Source organism: Cynoglossus semilaevis, chromosome 5 (assembly GCF_000523025.1).
Source record: "Cynoglossus semilaevis isolate Cse_v1.0 chromosome 5, Cse_v1.0, whole genome shotgun sequence".
NCBI classification, from domain to species: domain Eukaryota; kingdom Metazoa; phylum Chordata; class Actinopteri; order Pleuronectiformes; family Cynoglossidae; genus Cynoglossus; species Cynoglossus semilaevis.
Window position 1 is genome coordinate 15073470 of NC_024311.1, and position 17768 is coordinate 15091237.

Sequence of the window (17768 nt, forward strand, 5' to 3'; positions counted from 1 at the left end):
GAAGCCTGGTGAGAGAGAAAAAAAATAACAATCATTATTAATTTAACTGTGGAAGACAGAAAGGCTACAGTGAATGATAGTGAAGAATTTAGTGTTAGATCAGAAGAGACTCAAACTCTCTCCAAAACACCTTCAGTCCATGAAGCCAGAGTTGATCAAATCTAAGCCCTGTCTTATATTCTGACTTTACAAACTCTGAACATAAAACATCCATATATGTGGATTTATACTCTGCCATTGTTGCAGGACTCAGGTGTGTTTGTATAGAATAGCTGACAGTTTGTATCAGTATATGGACAATAACAAGGAAAACCATACAGTTTTCTTACAAAGGTTGTTTTTGTAAAGAGAGTTCTTCAGTTAATTACTTCCTCGTCAAAGTACACAGTATATACACTGTACTATATAGTAACGTAGACGATTCAAAACATCCTTTAAAACTAAATGACGGCGTGCAGCCTGTATATGGTGCAACTTTATTTATTTTATGAAATATAGTAATTGGTTCTAGTACAGCAACAACAATATATAATAATTACAAAACAACTAGCAATTCTCATACTTCAAAAATGAAGGTAGAGGTCCCTTTGTGGTCCAAGATTATTTTAAAAAAAGGACCGTAGCAGTTCAGCGTCATTAAAAACTCAGCGGTGTCAGTGAATGACTCCAAACTACTATGTCTGTTACAAACTCTTCTACTCAATGCTACACCCATTGAAAACAGAGGAAAGAAAACTGATTTAAAAGATTTTTTTTTAAATAAACACCTGTACTGATGTTCTTAAAAAGGTTAGTGGTTTAAAATTGGTACCACAGTCTGAGCAAAAGTGTGACCTCAGCAGCTGGTGCTGTTGGAAATTTAACCACAACCCCACAGACACAGCCACATTACCTTCATAACTGCTAGAAAAATGTTCTCGTTCAAACAGCCCTGTCCACATTAGCCCTTTCCAATGACCTCTTACACGGGGTCAGAATGATCTGCCGCACATTTATTTTTTCTGCCTTTGCGAAGTAAAATCTCTGCATCTATTAACATTTACTGGTTCAACTGCCTCCGTTTCTCTGCCAGACTTTAAGCCAACTAAGACATTTTCACAGTTTACTGTTACAGAGTTTGTTGAGGAAAAATATCCAACTTTTTGTTTAAAAAAGAGAAGAGCTGTATATGATGGCTGAAACTAAATGAATGCACTCGATGACTCTGCAAAAGAGCAATTTAAAGTGTAAGATGAGTCTCTCACCTCAAATTAATGTTTTTTTATACATTCACAAAAACATTTCTCAGTGGAAGAGAGAGAAAGAAGTTGTTACGTGAGATGTTATTTCCGTTAAAACGAAAAAAAAAAACCTTGTGTGAACATGTTTCTTGATGAAAAGGTGCAGCAAGGTGCAAAAATCAATACAAACAAAAATAAACACACCTTTCATAAAATGTTTTCTCACATAATACTTGTCCTCCATGTACGAGGCAAAAAAAACAAACAAACCATCAAACTTTACAGAATACAAACATTATGTGATGGTTCTTTTTACAGTCCTATTGCTTTTATTAAGATAAAATAAACCTCATCTTTGTCTTCGGTGAAGCCACAGTCTTCTGAACTCTCGGTGGCACAATTTGGGCAACATGTTTATTTTCTACACCCCCGCTACTGACAACCCAGAGTTACCAACACGCATATTATTATTATTCCATGTGCACTTGCACTCCAAGTTTACGTTTCTGAGGCAGCAGCTCATTAATGCCTGACAGACATTCTCTGCAAAATCTCATAAAGTTCAGTGCTGGCACCGTCTGAGACACGGGCTCTGTAAGACTAACGCGGTTCTGCCTGACGCCCGATATATTGACTTGACCTGTTGTTCAACTCCTTAGTAAACATATGTATTAAATCTGAATGAATCCAAATTTTATAGCTCAACCTCAAAAAGTAATTTCAACACCAGGTGGATTTTTGGGTGCTGGAGACACAAAGTAAAGTAGGACAGGAGAAAAAATATATAGAGAGACAGAAAGAAAGGGGGGAGAGAGTGAAGGAAAGGACGAGATAGAAATGGAGGGAATTTGGGATCCAGAGATATACATATATATATATACATACGTATATGTAAATATATATGTATATATATATGTGTTTATGTATATATATTTATGTAAATATATATGTAAACATATGTGTATGTATATGTATGTATATGTATGTATACAGTATGTCTGTATGTATATACTGTATCTATATACACAAATATATTGACACACACACATATATATGTATGTGTGCATAGTAATATTTCAATATATGGAATTAGTTACAGTTTTACAAACAAGATTTGGACACTATCTTCATATACTGCAGTACGTGATATCTGGTGTGTCAGTACTGCAGTACGTGTCTGGTGTGTCAGTACTGTATCTGGTGTGTCAGTACTGCAGTACGTGTGTCTGGTGTGTCAGTACATACCGTGCTTAGTAATCGGTCTCGCTCCCTGAAAATGTGCTCGGCCACAGTAATGACTGCTCCCAAGTACTGTCGAACCTCCTCGCTCTTTAACACACACGCTTCTTTCTCTTGCTTTAATACGTCCATCTGCCTCTCAGCCCTCCTTGAAAACAGAAAAACAGTGGAGGAAATGGCCATGAGTGAAGGGAAATGGAAAGAGAACTAGAGAGAGAGAAACAGAAAAAAACCCATCAGGCTGGGGAAGGAAACAAAAAAGTTTTTATGCCAAGTAAACAACGGAGCTCATGTAAACAACAAACATGATGGTAGAATGAGGAAGTCAAGAGACGATAGGACAGAGAGAGTTTCCTACTGATCCAGAAAAAAATCAAAACACGTCTGGCTAATCCAACACCTTCTGGAAATGTTCACACTTCAGAATAAGAAAGTCCACATCAATCTCAGCTCGTAGAGACTGTGGAGAGCAGAGGACGGCTCCTCAGACCTGAGCTGATTTTTAAAAAATACACACTAGACTTTCACTTCAGCTTAATAAAGGCATGGCATCAGATAGCCACTGCTAACAATACGAAAAAAAATATATTAAGTACCAGTTTAATGAGTGATCTACAGCATGTTTATCCAGTGATTCTACCTTTGTGAGTGTGAGTTCTCTGCTGGGAGAATCCAGCTGTTTGTTTGAGAGGGAAGATAATATTGAAGAGATGGGTGAACACGAGTGTTGCTGAGTCTTTGTTTTCAAAGATTGGCCAAGTTGGATTGGCTTAAGGTACAACAACAACTGTTAATAAGGCAGTAAGCAGCAGGTGTCAATCAACTGGAGTCTCTGTGCTGTCACAGAGCCTGTGGGTGGACAATGTGTGAATGCTCATTAAAAATAAAAAAAACAATTACTTTTTTTCCTGCATTTAACAACGTAATTAAATGGGTTTTACAGTGTGTTCTACAGACAGACAACAACAGGAAAACACTGAGAATGTGCGTCATTGAGCTGAAGATATTTTATGGCTGTTGAGAACAGGTCGGTCAACGTGGTTAAATGATGCATCAGTACCCCACTATGACGTCAGGCTCACAGTAAACCCCCCACCCTCCACCTTCCACATCTTAATCCTAAAGGTTCAAAAATCAATGGAATAATCCTCCATCAACTTTCTCACACATGCACACATGATGGGATGAAGGTCGCTCAAAATGTGGAACAAATATATATACACACACAGTATATATATATATATATATATGAATATAACATATATACATATACAGTTTGTAGTAGGTTTGTAGTATGATAGATATATACAATAAATCTATATCTAGTCACAATCCTGATCCTAACTGTAATTTGATAAATATATAACAGTATAGGAATTTATATATAAATAGCAACAACACCCCCCCCTCCAGCAGATGGTGCCCAAGGCCATCCCCTATGTGGACTACGCCAATAAAAATATTCAGTGACGACCTGCAACAAGTCCCCGAAAGGACACGAAAAGACATATAAATAGCAACAACACTCCCCACAACTGTAGCAAGAATAACCTCACACACACATGCTGTATAACCACACACACAAACAGGGTTTTTTGTGTCAAGCAGTTTTTGATGATATAATTAAATAAAATGATGCTCCAAACAACTAAAAAAAGTGCCTGTTTGACACCTTCAGAGACCGAACTTATTTCCCCGAAGATAAAAAAAAAAAAAAATCGATCACCTCAGTGACATCCGTCATCATTGGTTTGTGAGATGAAGGCAGACATAAACTGAAAATGAATATTTCATACCTGTTTTCTTGCCTACTGAGCTCAAGATCAGCTTCCCGTTTCTCCACGTCTGCACTCAGGTTGGCCTTGTCCACGGCCAGCTTCCTGTTCACGTCCTGGAGACGAGACACCTGGAGCAGCAGCTTGTCCGTCTCGCTCTTGTAACTGCTCTCCAGTTGCTCCAGCTGCCTGGATGTCAAACCATATGCAGAGATGCCACCTGGCACCTTAGTTATTCCTGACAAAAACACGACTGTCGTTGCATCAGGTTAGACGTACAACACGGTGTCTAAACGTCTCCACTCCAGATGGAGGAGTGCAACTTCAGCTCGATGTGACGACTTTTGAATTTTTAACACTTTATATATATATATATAAAACATACTGAGCCCAGCTGTGACTCAGCGAGTGACTTTCAAGAGCATGATGGGAGATTTTAGTGATATGCATTTTTCTGCACCACAAATTAGTCCTAGTAAAAGGTTAGAAATAAGAGGTGCCCACAGACCTTAACAACATTGTGACAAAATTTTAATCACACCAGTTACAACCCCAGCTTTCCCTCAATGACCATAACACTTATCCTACCCCTCCCATAATCCTTTGCGTCTTTTCCCCTATGTCTTTAAACAGCTGTTGCCATTTGTAAATGCTACAGTACAGAGACACAAATGTCATCATTAAAACCACACAGGTGGAAACACTGGTCAGAGCCTGATTTACTGTGAAGTACTAATATAAAAATAGAACTATTTCTCATATATTTCCAAATACTTTTCTGAAAAATAGAACTATTTCTCATATATTTCCTTTTCTGGTGGTTGGATTTCTAATATTCCCTGAGACTTCACAAACTAAACTAGTTCAGTTTTTTTTTCTGGAAAGTCTCTTGGATGAAGGACGAAACATCGCCAGGAAACCTTAGCCAGTCTAGTCTCCGACTCCTGACCTTGTGAAGAGTAAATGACCTGGACGACTGAGACCAAACCTATTTTCGGCAACAGCAACATTGGTACTGGAACTTTATTCTCACTGCAGTGTTTTCTCCTCTTTCGTATTTTCACTTAATCAGACTTAAAGTCAGACTTATTTAATTATGTCAGTAAAGTCACAAAAATAAATTGTTGGCTTGGCCCAGTGGTTCTCAATTTAATTTCTGTCCTGCCAGACAATACTGAGCAGAAAATACCACTGTATGAGTTGCTGCCACCTAGTGACTGGAGGCTTGTTATCGTTCAAGCATTACAGCAGTGGTACACATGTGCCATATTACATTGGAAGCCCCTCAGGGCCCCCCGGCACCTCACCGTGCCCACCAGTGGGCCTCGACCCACGATTTGAGAACTGCCTTAGCCAACTATGTTTAAGAGACAACTTTTCATGCTTGTTCTGTGATTTGTCTCAGTTAATTTAAAAAAACAAAAACTTTCAGTGACAGTATGAGGTGGAAACTATATTGTCAAATGTATTGCAGGTAAAAAGCCATTTTTATTTGAAATAAAACTTTAAAAAAAGTGCATCAGCGATGTGTTTTACTTGTTACTGTTCACAGAATGATTGAGTGCAGTGCATTGCTCCACCACAACTGTCACTGGTACTTATATTTATATACGTTACCCTCTGAGTTTTCCAGTAATGTTGCAATGCTCATCAAAGCTGACAGCATCTTGAAGGCGAGCCTGCAGTACTTGGAGCTGCCGGGTGATTTTCTCTACTTCTGTTCTGCTTCCCTCCAGCTCCTTATTCAAACCTTGGTTTTCTGCCTCAAGCAACATTAGCTGCTTAGACACCTTGGAAACTGCAAAGGTGGAGGGAAGGGTTGGCAACCATTAAATGCAACGAACAGAATCAATAACAAAAATGTCTAGGACCGGGAGGATTTTTACCAATCATCACTTCTGTTTTGTACATGAATTTAACCTCTGCTCAGGTGAGCGTACCTTCAGATTGGTGTCTGCTGAGACTGGCCTTGGCTTCATCCTGCTTAGCTTCCAGTTTCTCAATCAAAACCTGGTTCTCCTGCAAAACTAAAAAGGCCTGTTGCTGTATTTGATGACTGCAGAGAGAGAGCAAGAAGAGGAATGAGGGAGTTAATATTCCCACTACTGCTTTATTTTCTTTCATAGAACTGGGAGCATTAAACATAAAAAATGTACGACTCTGTTCGAATTGGCAGCAGCCGAGGTGTTTTTCTGTGGTTTTGCATTCGTACTGACTTGGGTTCAAATGAGTCCATAGAAAACATCTGATTCTGCTCCTTAAAAAAAAAACAAGTGCTTTTGATGCAGAAGCTTTAGAAAACAGTAAATTTAAAGTTTATTTAAGGTCAGTAAAACCTCTGGGAGACTGTAAAAAAAAAATCCAACTAACTCCCTGGTTAGAATGGATAGAAAACTCGTGCGTTTTAGTGGATGTCAGGTAAAATGAACAGACATTAGTTTTTATGTGTTATATCAGTATACGGGAAACCATAGACAAATTCCCCTGCTTGCAGGTAATTTTTTTTTACAGAATTAGAGCCAATTAAATTCAGCTGCTGAGAGAATAACATTTACACATAATTTTATTCCTCCCACACAAAAAACGTCCTGAAGAAAGGCACAATATAAAGTCCCAGTTGATATTAATATGATTATTTAGAGCGAAATGAGTGCCGAGAGCACAGAATCACCAAACACACACACACATCGCACACTCCTAAGCACAGGTCAACTGGGTGCTCACACACACACACACACACCTACCAGTCGGTCGGGCTGGAGCCTTGAATCTTTGTGATTTCATCACAGAGCCTCTTGTTTTCTTTGACAACCTCCTCCACGTGAACACGCAGCTTCTTCACCTCTTCCTGGGGAAAGCGAGACAGCAGCTTTAATGTTCAAGAAAAAAAATACACAGTGTGCAGACAGACTGCATAAAACCAAAGCAGAATTCTTCGACTACATATTTCTTATTTTCACCCCTATTTTATGCAACGGAGATGCCACACACACAGGTGACATCCAGGGGGCAGCGGCAACAGCTCGGTGCTGTTTTCTCACTAGCTACTTGATGCTCTTTAAGAATAGAATAGAACAGAATAGAATAGAATAGAATAGAATAGAATAGAATATAAGGTATAGTATGTAATGTATAGTAGTATAGTACAGTATAGTAAATTATGGACGGCTCAATGCAGGATCGATATTGGACCAATATGGGTAAAAACTTCAGGATTGAACATCAGAAACAACAACTATAGTAGTACAATTCGATACCCGAGCTCAAATGCTAAACTTAACTCTGCACCTCATAAACCATTAACTGGGACACTAACGCCTCAGCAAACAGCAGTCCACGGCATGATGGAGGAGAAAAGACGGTATCAGATTGATATCGGTATTGATAGATACTTTAACTTGCAGTATCAGGGTCAGATCTAAATATGTTGTACTGAGCCATCCCTATAGTAAATACAACGGTTTTAGCCACGCATTACTGAGCCATCCCTATAGTAAATACAAAGGTTTTAGCCACAATAACACTGTTGATGTTCTTTTACCTCCATTTATGCATTATTCATGAGAAAAACTACTACAACAAAAAATATACATATCTTTTTTATTATTATTATTATTTATCTGCATGTTTTTCCTCACCTGTCAGACCTCGACTGTGAGTCAAAATTGGTTAAAAATAACTTTAAGAAAGATAGCAGCAGCAGCAGAATTATAATGTGTCATCTGCTTCACCTCCAAAAGTCTCGCTGCAGGTTGGGATCCCATGGGTTTTACATACAGTGTACTGTAAAGGCCGCACATTAAATGGTGATCGAAAGTGTTGGCGGCGCACATCTCTGATAACACAGCCCGTTTAACATTCTCGTGCAGTGTAATGTGACAGATGATTGAGGGGGTAATAAGTAGGAACTCACATAAGTGCACACAATCAGTCACGGTCACTTTACCTCCGTGGTTTGCAGAAGTGCATCCTTCTCGTTTATCCTGTCGTCGTAGGCCAGCAGCAGAGGAGACAAATACTTCATGTCAACCTACAAAAAAAGAGGACATGGCATACATTTGGGAAGAAAATCAAATCCCATCACTCATCTCTGCCACATGAAGCTTAAAAAGAGAATGAAAAAAAAAGAAATCACATTCCACATCATCGCTCGCAGTCTCTGGGAAACATAACAAGTGAAAATGTAATTTATTTTCATATCTACCCCACAAATACCCAGTCAATTTGAGTCAACGATTATAATTCGACTCATAAATCAGGCTTAGTTTTTCATGCAAATTCAATCCCATTACTATACAACACCACTGTTTAGACCAGTGGTTCTCAATTACTTTCTCTCATGCCCCCGCCTTGGGGACAGAGATGTTTTTTTTACGCCTCCCCCCTACGACCCAAACCCCTATGAATTATATATTTTTATCTGTAAAAACCACTGTATGAGTTGCTGCCACCTAGTGACCGGAGGCTTGTTATTATTCAAGAATTACAGCAGTGGTACACTGATGTCCACCGTGCCATTTTCCATTGGTCCCCCCTGGTATCTCAACACGCCCCTCAGGGGGGCTCGCCCCACTGTTTGAGAAGTACTGGTTTAGACTGAACAGGACAGTTGTTTAGGAATATATATATATTTATTTATAAAAAGCATACTCACCAACCAGGGAGGAGGAGACTCTGTCATCGGTAAACCACCAATTTTGGAACTCTAAAGCAGAAAGCGGCAGAATTTACATCAATATTCAGTGATATTTTTTTTTTACCACTTCATTCTTCTTTATCATCACAAAACACGAAGCCATCATAGCAATATTTGGCCTTCACATTGCCTTCAAAAAGTCAGTCTACGGTAAAATGATAAACCTTATAAGCTCAGTATCTGAAAATCACTGTATTATTATTACTATTCAACAGCAGCTGCGAACCCACCGTCAGGGTCCCCACTGCTCCATCATCACGATAAAATCATATATATATATATATATATATATATATATACATACATATATTGCAGATGACACAGAGCTCAGCTTGAAGTATTGGGAATTCATCAGAATGAAATATACGAGTCTTTTTGCAAGAAAACTGGAGTGCCTGGGAAAAACTTTTTTTTAACTTATATTTAACATAGGCAGATGAACAGAAAGTGAGCAGAGCTTTCACAGCAAAATAATAATAATTCCCTACAAAAAGTGACATAGAGAGATGTACTGTAAGTTCCTCATCTGTGTCGTTAAACATTAGAGACATTACTGTATTCAGCACTGCAGCGCCTCCTCAGGCAGGTTTTATTTCTTTAATGCTACATCGCAACAGAACAAATCTGACAATAGTTCTTGCTCCCGTCTTCCTTCTTGTTTTTAAAATACTAAAAAACTCCTGATAGTTTGACTTTTTTAACAAACTACACATCAGTGCAATAATATCGGTTTGGCCCAAACAGCTATCGAACAACATTGTTTCTACATGTTGGACTGACAACGGAAATATTCTCTCTTTTAGTATCGGTACAACTGACAGGCACTAAGAACATGGCTCTAATTATAAAGACGGATCGGACAGCGCGGTGCAGCGTTAAGAGTGTCCAACAGGAGAGCCCTCAAAGTGACTCCAGCTGAAAAGCCGCACTGACCAAAGAATAATAGTGAAAGATTGTTATGGCTGAGCTGCAGGAGAACGACAGCAGCTCTGTTTAAGCTAATTTCCCCACAGTGCTCTACCTGCCTGTGTTCTGTCGGTGAGGAAAACAAAAACAAATCACACTACTGTCTGTGCTCCTCCTAATTTAAAGCTAAACTAACACCTAATTGCACCTCTTCATCTTTCCCCCCTCACCAGTCAGATTTCAGATGATAGTGATAAGGCCGACGAGGCTGTGCAGCAGCGTATGAAGCCACCTGATAACGATGTGAGCAGTGGAGCTCCTGGTGTGAAGGCACAGCATGCAGTGGCCATTAATAAAGCCACAGACTGGCTGTCTTCAGAAGCATGGCGCACATACACGCGCACACACACACACAACAACAGGAAATGGACGGGCAGCCACAACAAGGGACTGAGAAACTCTTTTGGACCAATGTATCAGATGGAGAAACAGGCAGTTTTCACACAGCAGGCGTCACGTTCAAAGGCAGGATTCTATAGCTGAGTCTATAGCTACATTTTCTTTTTAGTGGTGAAGCATTGAAAATACATTGATGTTTGGTGATAGATTCAGCTGAATACGTATGACTAGAGGACAGAGTGTGGACAACAGAGTCAAACTTACTCATTTAACAGTGGAAACTTGACACAGACTGAATGACTGACAGGCGTCAAGGTTCCTGGTGTGATTCAAAGTGTTGCAGTTAATCGACCTCATCTACCCCAAAATTCTCCGGAGTCAAAAATAATTATTGTTCATTTTTATATATTTGCTATATTAATGTATTTTATTTTTAATTGATTTAGTTTTTTCTTTCTATTTTCAGTTTATTATCATGTTATAAAATGTATATTTATATGTAGGTGTATTTTTATATTTATTTATATATTTGTTTATGATTATAAATAAATATTTATCGGTATACAAACACACACACACATATATATACATATAAAAATGTATATATATTATATGATGTGTATCATTTTATCATCATCGTTTTAAAGTTCTGTTTCAACCAAACACTAAATCATAAATATATAAAAATAAAAAAGTGCAGAAATCCATGCAATCACATTCCACCACTGTAGTAAAATTGCCTCAAGGCTGGAGTTTTTTTTTAAATTTATTTATTTATTTACTTTTTTGCAGTTAGTCAATTCCAGGTGGTCTCAGGCGACTCCACAGAAAACTCACTGACAATAATGAGTCTTTCAAAGTCATACCTCCTGTTTGGATAACGGTCTGAAGCGGCTTTGGTAGCGGCTGAGCTCCACATTCAGGCGGTGAACCGTCAGTTTGAGAACGTCGTTTTCACCCACCAGCTCCTGAGCCTGTTGCCTCAACTTCTGTAGCTCTGCCTGGTTCCCTGGAACCACAGGAGTCACAATGGGAGAAAAGGAAGTTGTGAAGGAATTATTTCATGATATTGAAATCAAAGCGCATACAAAGAAAAAAATCTTACGATGTTTAATCAAATGTGAATGAAAGAGGGCCCTGAGGCTGAAGGACTCTCAGCTCAGTGTTATTCATCAGGGATATGAGTAAATATGAGTTATAAAAACCCTGAAGACAATTACAGTCTGGCTGAGAGAGAAAGAACACGTGGTCTGCTGGTTCACTGGACCATGGCCTGAGTGAGGGTCAGGGGGGGCGCCCTAGCTTTGATGATTGACAGCTGAACTACAGCACGATTTAATACTGCTTTCACCAACAGGGGGTCTCACTTGTGTCCAGGTCTTAGCCGTCCTGCTGTACCGACAGTTTTCCTTCTCCTTTTAAAACGTCTCAACTCTTTGGATTTTCCTATTCCCACTATCCCCCCCTCAGCCCCCGCCCCCCACACAAACAGACTTCTTCTTCTTCTTCTTCTTCTTCTAATGCTCAGGAAGCTCTGTGTTGATAAAGGATCAGAGCTGTATCTGCTGACAGAACCATCTCCAGCTCCTGCCACCAACCGCAGCACGTGAGCCTATCAGCTGTGGCTCGCTTTCCTCTCCGTCTCTCCTCCTCCTCCTTTTCATCCTCTCTCCTCTCTTAATCTTTTCTTCACTCTGTCAGCTTCTCCCCCTTTTTTTGGTCTCAGAGGGTTTCCTTCGCTCTCACCTGCAAAAGACCTCTGGGTTGAAGAAGTTTGGCTTTGACTGATCTCCTGCTCTGGGCTGTGCAATCTCTCCCTGAGTGGCTTTTGTTCATTTGACATTTTAGTTTTCTTTGGCAGGGCCTGCGGCTCCTCCCTCTGCACTCCACCGTGAGCCCCTCTGGGGTCTAAAGATGTCTGGGTGGAGTCCGTCTGGTGTTTGGCCGGGCTGCGGACATCTGTGGTTAGGATAGCCTGTGCAGCTGGAATATCAAACACAGAACACACAGGAAGTTAGGGTTGACTCTGAACAGGATGGAGGTAAAAACAATTTAACCTGCCCTGAAAGGTTGTCGAATGATAAAAATAAAAAATTAGAATATTTAATTTACAGAACGCTTCATCTGTGGAAACACGTCAACATACAGTATATTGAGGATCTAAACAGACCCCACCAACCTAACAGTTCACTTCGCTCTGAAAACACAGACCTACTTAACGTTCCCACAGAGTATAAGAGTCAAATGGGAGGCAGAAATGTCAGCCCCCCCCCACACCTCCCCGCTCATACACCTTAATTAGTCTTCTGACAGTGTTTCCTCTCTCTCCACTCGTTTGCCTGAGGTTCCTGATCCAGACCTGACACTTATTCATATTTGTTACTGTAATAAAATCTGACGTAAAAAAAAAAACGACTTTTACATCAAACGCTAATGATCAAGTTCTTCCTACGACTGTACTTTTTGTACTGTAACACTTTGTCTGACTGTACTCTCTCTATATATATTATTTTGCTGTAAATCTGCTCCTACTCTCTCTCTCTCTCTTTCTTTCCTCCCCTCTGCTGTCTCCCCCATTTACACCTTTTCCCTTCTCTGTGTCAGACGATACTGAGTCTGGATCTGCTGGAGAGGGACTTTTCACATGAATTTTATTTTAAGAAAATTGACCCTACTTGACTCAACACAGAGTCTGACCTGAATTTAAACCCTGCATAAACGCATGCCGTATTTTAAGCTTAAACTTCTTCAATTTAAAATTTAATGAATTTCAATTTTTAATTAACGTGATTAACATTTTATCAACTGAGACTTTTTTTTTTCTTTGATTTCCCAAAACGCGTGGCGTTTCATTAACATACAGCAGCTTGTGGGTAAAATTAATTTATCAAATTTATCCAATAAGACAATTTAATATTTGGCAGCTTCAGAACCTGAACCACATGGTACGTCTTGTTTCCGGCGGCTGGAGATTTTCCTGACTTTCTTCCTAGAAGTGCTGGCTTCAGGAGACTGGTCACTGGTTTCCTCAGTGAAATCTGTGCGATAAGAACGCAGTGGCAGTTACAGAGAAGGGAAAATCCGCACACCTTGAAGTTTCCATTTGAGGGATTTTTATTGCCGACAATAAGAGTACTTCAAAAGGGACCTTTACGGTCTGCAGACCTTTTTTTTTTTTTTTTTAACTGTAATGATGTTTAACGGCACAGCAGACGCAAAAAGCACAGGTGTGTGTCGGGTCCAAATTAAGAAAATGGTGAACATTTTTTCCTGGAAACATATCTGTGCATTTAAAAACAAGTATTTACTAATTGTTAGAATGTTAACTGTAAAAAATTGCATTTTACTTATATCTGATATATATACACGACTTACATACGAATATATATATATGTATACACATATATACATATATTATTTTTATTTTATTTTTTTAGGTCCGTACCTGGGTCAGGCATTCTTCTGACAGGACTCTGAGTTGGCTGGAATGTTGTGTTCTATAGAGCAGACACAAACCGTCAAAAAGACAGACATAAACAGATACAGACAGAGTGTCACAGACAGAGTGTCACAGACAAACAGACAGAGGAAATGGTTAGATGACGGAGAGTAAACTAATCTTTTCCGCCTGATTTCGACGCTCCTCTTTTGTGTCGGACTATTACAGAGACCGCTGCATTTATAATCCTTTTGAAGTGTGGACAATATTAACTTCTGTAATTGCTCGCGCACTCAAGCGTAGTGAGTGAGTCACGACAGAGGAGTCCAGTGTGAAGAGGGGATGCTTACGGAGACACACAGAGCGAGAGAAAATTAGTCGAATGAATTCATACCTATAGAGGACATTTTTCTGCCAGCACATACAGTAGCTGGTGCTTCATGCCATTATTGTAAGTCTTACATCCCGAGGCAATAACTCAAAGTGTGATTAGAAGGAATACTTGGAAGACGTATATCAGCTGAGCAAAAGGGGATTTTCACACACCCACTCACATCCTCATCCTGAACAATAAACACATCCTCTGATAAATGGGCCTGTCTGTACATTTAGCATGGTAAAACCTGATCGTTCTTCTGCCTTTTTATTTTTATCCCAGCACTGCCAGTTCTTAGATTACACAGCAGAATCCAATCCTGCAACAATTCTAATGGTTTAGTTTGTACATTTGTTGTTGTTTTGGGTTTTTTTTTTTGGGGGGGGGTACTACTCACGTGTTATGAAACAAGTGAGACTCAAGAGGTGTCATGTGTCTCATGATGACTCCACTCGTGACTTAGAACAGAGTACACGTGCCATTTATCAGCATTCACTGTATCAGAGGGACAACTCTCCTCCACGGGGTCATTAGAGGTCAGTGAGCCAAAGTAGACAGGACCACACAGAGGCAGAATTGCACTCTGTGAGATACACAGTCAGTGTTTGTACATTTTTTCTCAAAGATGAATTTCAAGTCCATTTTTCTAGAGAGCGTTTTCAAGTGTTATCATGAACTTAATAATCTCAAAAGCAGTTTTAAAGTGGAAAAACTGGACTCACCTCGAGGAAGTTGAAGACGTTTGGCCTCTCATCCCAGAGGCTTCATCAGTTCTATTGTACTCTACAGTTCAGTACTACAGTCCAGTTGCCTGCTTTAAAACTGCTTTTGAGATTATTATGATGACCCGGATGACTGAGAATATCCACAAGGATATCATGAACCTAAATTGCACATAAATTGCAAAATATGACACAAATCCACACCCACTCTGAAAATTTCCACTTATTTTTCAACCAAAACTGGTCAACATTGACAGAAACATGGTGAAGCAAACGTTGTATGGATTTTGTTGTCATGTTGTTTTATGTCTTTCAATTTAATAAGTAGAGACTGTTGAATCAGACTACTGGGAAATATGTTTAAAATCCCAGACATTTACAAGCACGTTTTAATCCTTGAAAACACAACAAGGAAATTCAAGCATTCTCGAGGACTTCAATCACCTGCACGAACCCTGACAGTATAATGATGCTGGGCAGAGGTCTAACTAGGAGATAGTACCTGTGTGGTGTAGACAATTGGGAAATACTTCACCCTGAGCAGCAGCAGCAAACAATTTTGAGAAAATGAAGCAGCTGGTAAAAAGTACACGTTGTTTGTGCACAGTCAGTAAGTCTCATTAATCACAATTACAGAGGCAGCCTTGACGGCAGCTCACAGAGTTTTAGGGAATTAATTGTCACAAACTGGATGGTATCAGAAACAAGTCTCTCACAAAGTCACCAAACTTCTAAAACTTTACAAACCACATTTCAAATGTATTAAATTGCTGTAGTACAGGATAAAGATGGGTGATTTTCACAAAGGGAGATGAAATCTGATTGGTTACAACCAACTTTAAATAATATGTGTATTAGTTTAGAGATGGGGGAGCAGATTTAGTTTCTCCCACACATCAGTCTGAAACTCTGAATCTAAGATAAAGTTATAGGATAATCATCTTTATTTATATTTTACATTAACACTTGCTCTGCAGATTCAAACGCTGCAACAATCAAACAGCAACAACAATATCTATATGGCCCACAGCTCAAGAAAAGAACGGCAACTTATGTTGAATAAAACTGTGCCACCAAGTGGATGTTAGTTTTATTACAACTTCACGTCATTAACCTTACAGGACTGAAAGCTGAAATAATTATATTTATTAAAATATTTTGACTAGAGCTGTCAAATGGAGAAACAAATCAGTACCAATGAAGTACCTTAAAAAAATATATCAGAAGCACTCACCACAGGTTTTGGTGGCAGGGCATAAATAGGTTCTTTGGTTGATTCCCGTCTGTACAGGGTTTGGTAAACATGCTCCTCCTCTCCGTCTTCTTTATCCTCATCTTCCTCACTTCCTTTGGCTTCTAACTCCTTATCTGAATGGTCATCAGAGGACAGGTGACGATGACTCTCCAGATCTTCTGACCACCTGTCCCTGGTGGTGAGAGAAAAGAACAAACAACAAACAAATGGATGAATTTTGATGAATTTTTTCTTCTTCAATTATTTATTGTTTTTCAACTGCATGTCCATTTCTTGTAGGAAATCTACATATTAAATTAATGTATTTTTTGTTTCTACTGGGCATTTTTTTTCTTCAATTATTTATTTTATAGTTTTTCAACTGCAATTCTACTAAGAATTACCTGTTAAAAAATGCTGTGCTGAGGTTTGTTTCCGATAGGTAGGAGTCTGATCTCGGTGTCTCAGAGAAAGATCTGGGTCTGGCAGGAGGGATGGCCCAGGTCTGACCGGTGAGAGATGAAGACAGGATGGCTGCTGCTAAGACTGACCTGCAGGTGAGAATTCACAAGATATTTGACACACTTTATATCACAAAGACACAATAATAACCTATAGGCACTGAGGAATAAATGTCCAGTGTGGATTGCAAAAATGCATGGTTTTATTCACAGACAATCTACAGAGTAAAGGGATGGTAGGAGGTCAAGGGTGATGATACCTGGGCCTTTCGGGTGAGGGGTCAGGGCTGCGGGGGGGTGGAGTACGAGGCACTGCAGGTTTTGGAGCAATGGAGGCTGCAGGGATCAAACCGTGGGCTATGTGCTTCTACACAACACACAGACGCACAGACACACACAGACATAAAAGTTTTTGGTAAAGACTAAAACCACATTGATGTGTGAAATACAACAACAAGGCATTCGCGCCCATTTAGACTTAGTGTAGCCTTAAAAAGAGTCATATTAAGTACAACGTTACTTTGGTTACCGTTGTCTTTAAAAGCTAACAGCTTAAGAGTGCTACCAAGCCTGACATAATAATCCCAGAAGGAAAAAGTAGCGTCAATGTCTTATACAAACGGAACAAAAGTTCTACTCGTGTCGTTAAAAACTGTAAACTTACAAACTCCTTGTCCTTGTCCCTCTGAAGTTTCTTCAACATGATGCTAATAGCTTTGTGAGACTTCACTTCTTCTTACTAAAATGTAACGCGAACACAGTGAAACGTTTCCACCTCGTTTCCCCCTTCGTCTTAAATCATTATTGACTTTTATTTTCTACTGTCACGTCCGTTTCAGTTAATATTCTCTCCTTTCCTCGAATAATCACATTCAACAGGCTGCTTACACTCGGCGTAGCCGGACGCTTGCCTTGAAAGAGACATCAAAATAAAAACAGCGCTGATTGGCTGAAATTGAGGGATTAAGCCAATCGGTGACAGAGCATGTTCACGTAGCAACCGTCTTGCTCAACAATAGTCTAATCCGCCAACAGGTGGCAGTGTTATTCAATTTCATCCATCTGTCATTTGCGATATACTGTACCTCGATGGTTTTCCTCTTGTTTTCTCCTTCGTGATTGCGGGTTAATGTTTTTCTGTGTATTGGGAATCAAACAATAATTAATCGATTTTTCCATCCTTTATTCAACAAAGTGGAAGTGTGTTATCTTGAGTTTTTATTACGTTTTTAGGTTGTATATAAAAAAAAAAATCACTTTTACTTCCAAAAGAGCTCAATGATTCCAACAACATTCCTTGG

The 17768-nt window shown here is 39.4% G+C and overlaps 1 protein-coding gene across 1 annotated transcript in view; it reads right to left on the bottom strand.

The window, feature by feature from the left end:
• cep89 (centrosomal protein 89) overlaps positions 1-17408 on the bottom strand; it is a 44067-nt gene extending 26659 nt beyond the window's left edge. The window contains exons 1-16 of the mRNA XM_025055873.1: positions 17132-17408; positions 16728-16834; positions 16411-16557; positions 16007-16199; positions 13681-13732; positions 13169-13273; positions 11982-12218; positions 11102-11244; positions 8889-8939; positions 8181-8264; positions 6979-7082; positions 6175-6290; positions 5852-6032; positions 4256-4423; positions 2433-2607; positions 812-848 (exon numbers count right to left, since the gene is read on the bottom strand). Of these exons, the coding sequence (XP_024911641.1) occupies positions 812-848; positions 2433-2607; positions 4256-4423; positions 5852-6032; positions 6175-6290; positions 6979-7082; positions 8181-8264; positions 8889-8939; positions 11102-11244; positions 11982-12218; positions 13169-13273; positions 13681-13732; positions 16007-16199; positions 16411-16557; positions 16728-16834; positions 17132-17170 (1939 nt within the window). The 5' untranslated portion in view covers positions 17171-17408. The remainder of the gene's footprint in view (positions 1-811; positions 849-2432; positions 2608-4255; positions 4424-5851; positions 6033-6174; positions 6291-6978; positions 7083-8180; positions 8265-8888; positions 8940-11101; positions 11245-11981; positions 12219-13168; positions 13274-13680; positions 13733-16006; positions 16200-16410; positions 16558-16727; positions 16835-17131) is intronic.
• Between the last annotated feature and the right edge of the window lie 360 nt (positions 17409-17768).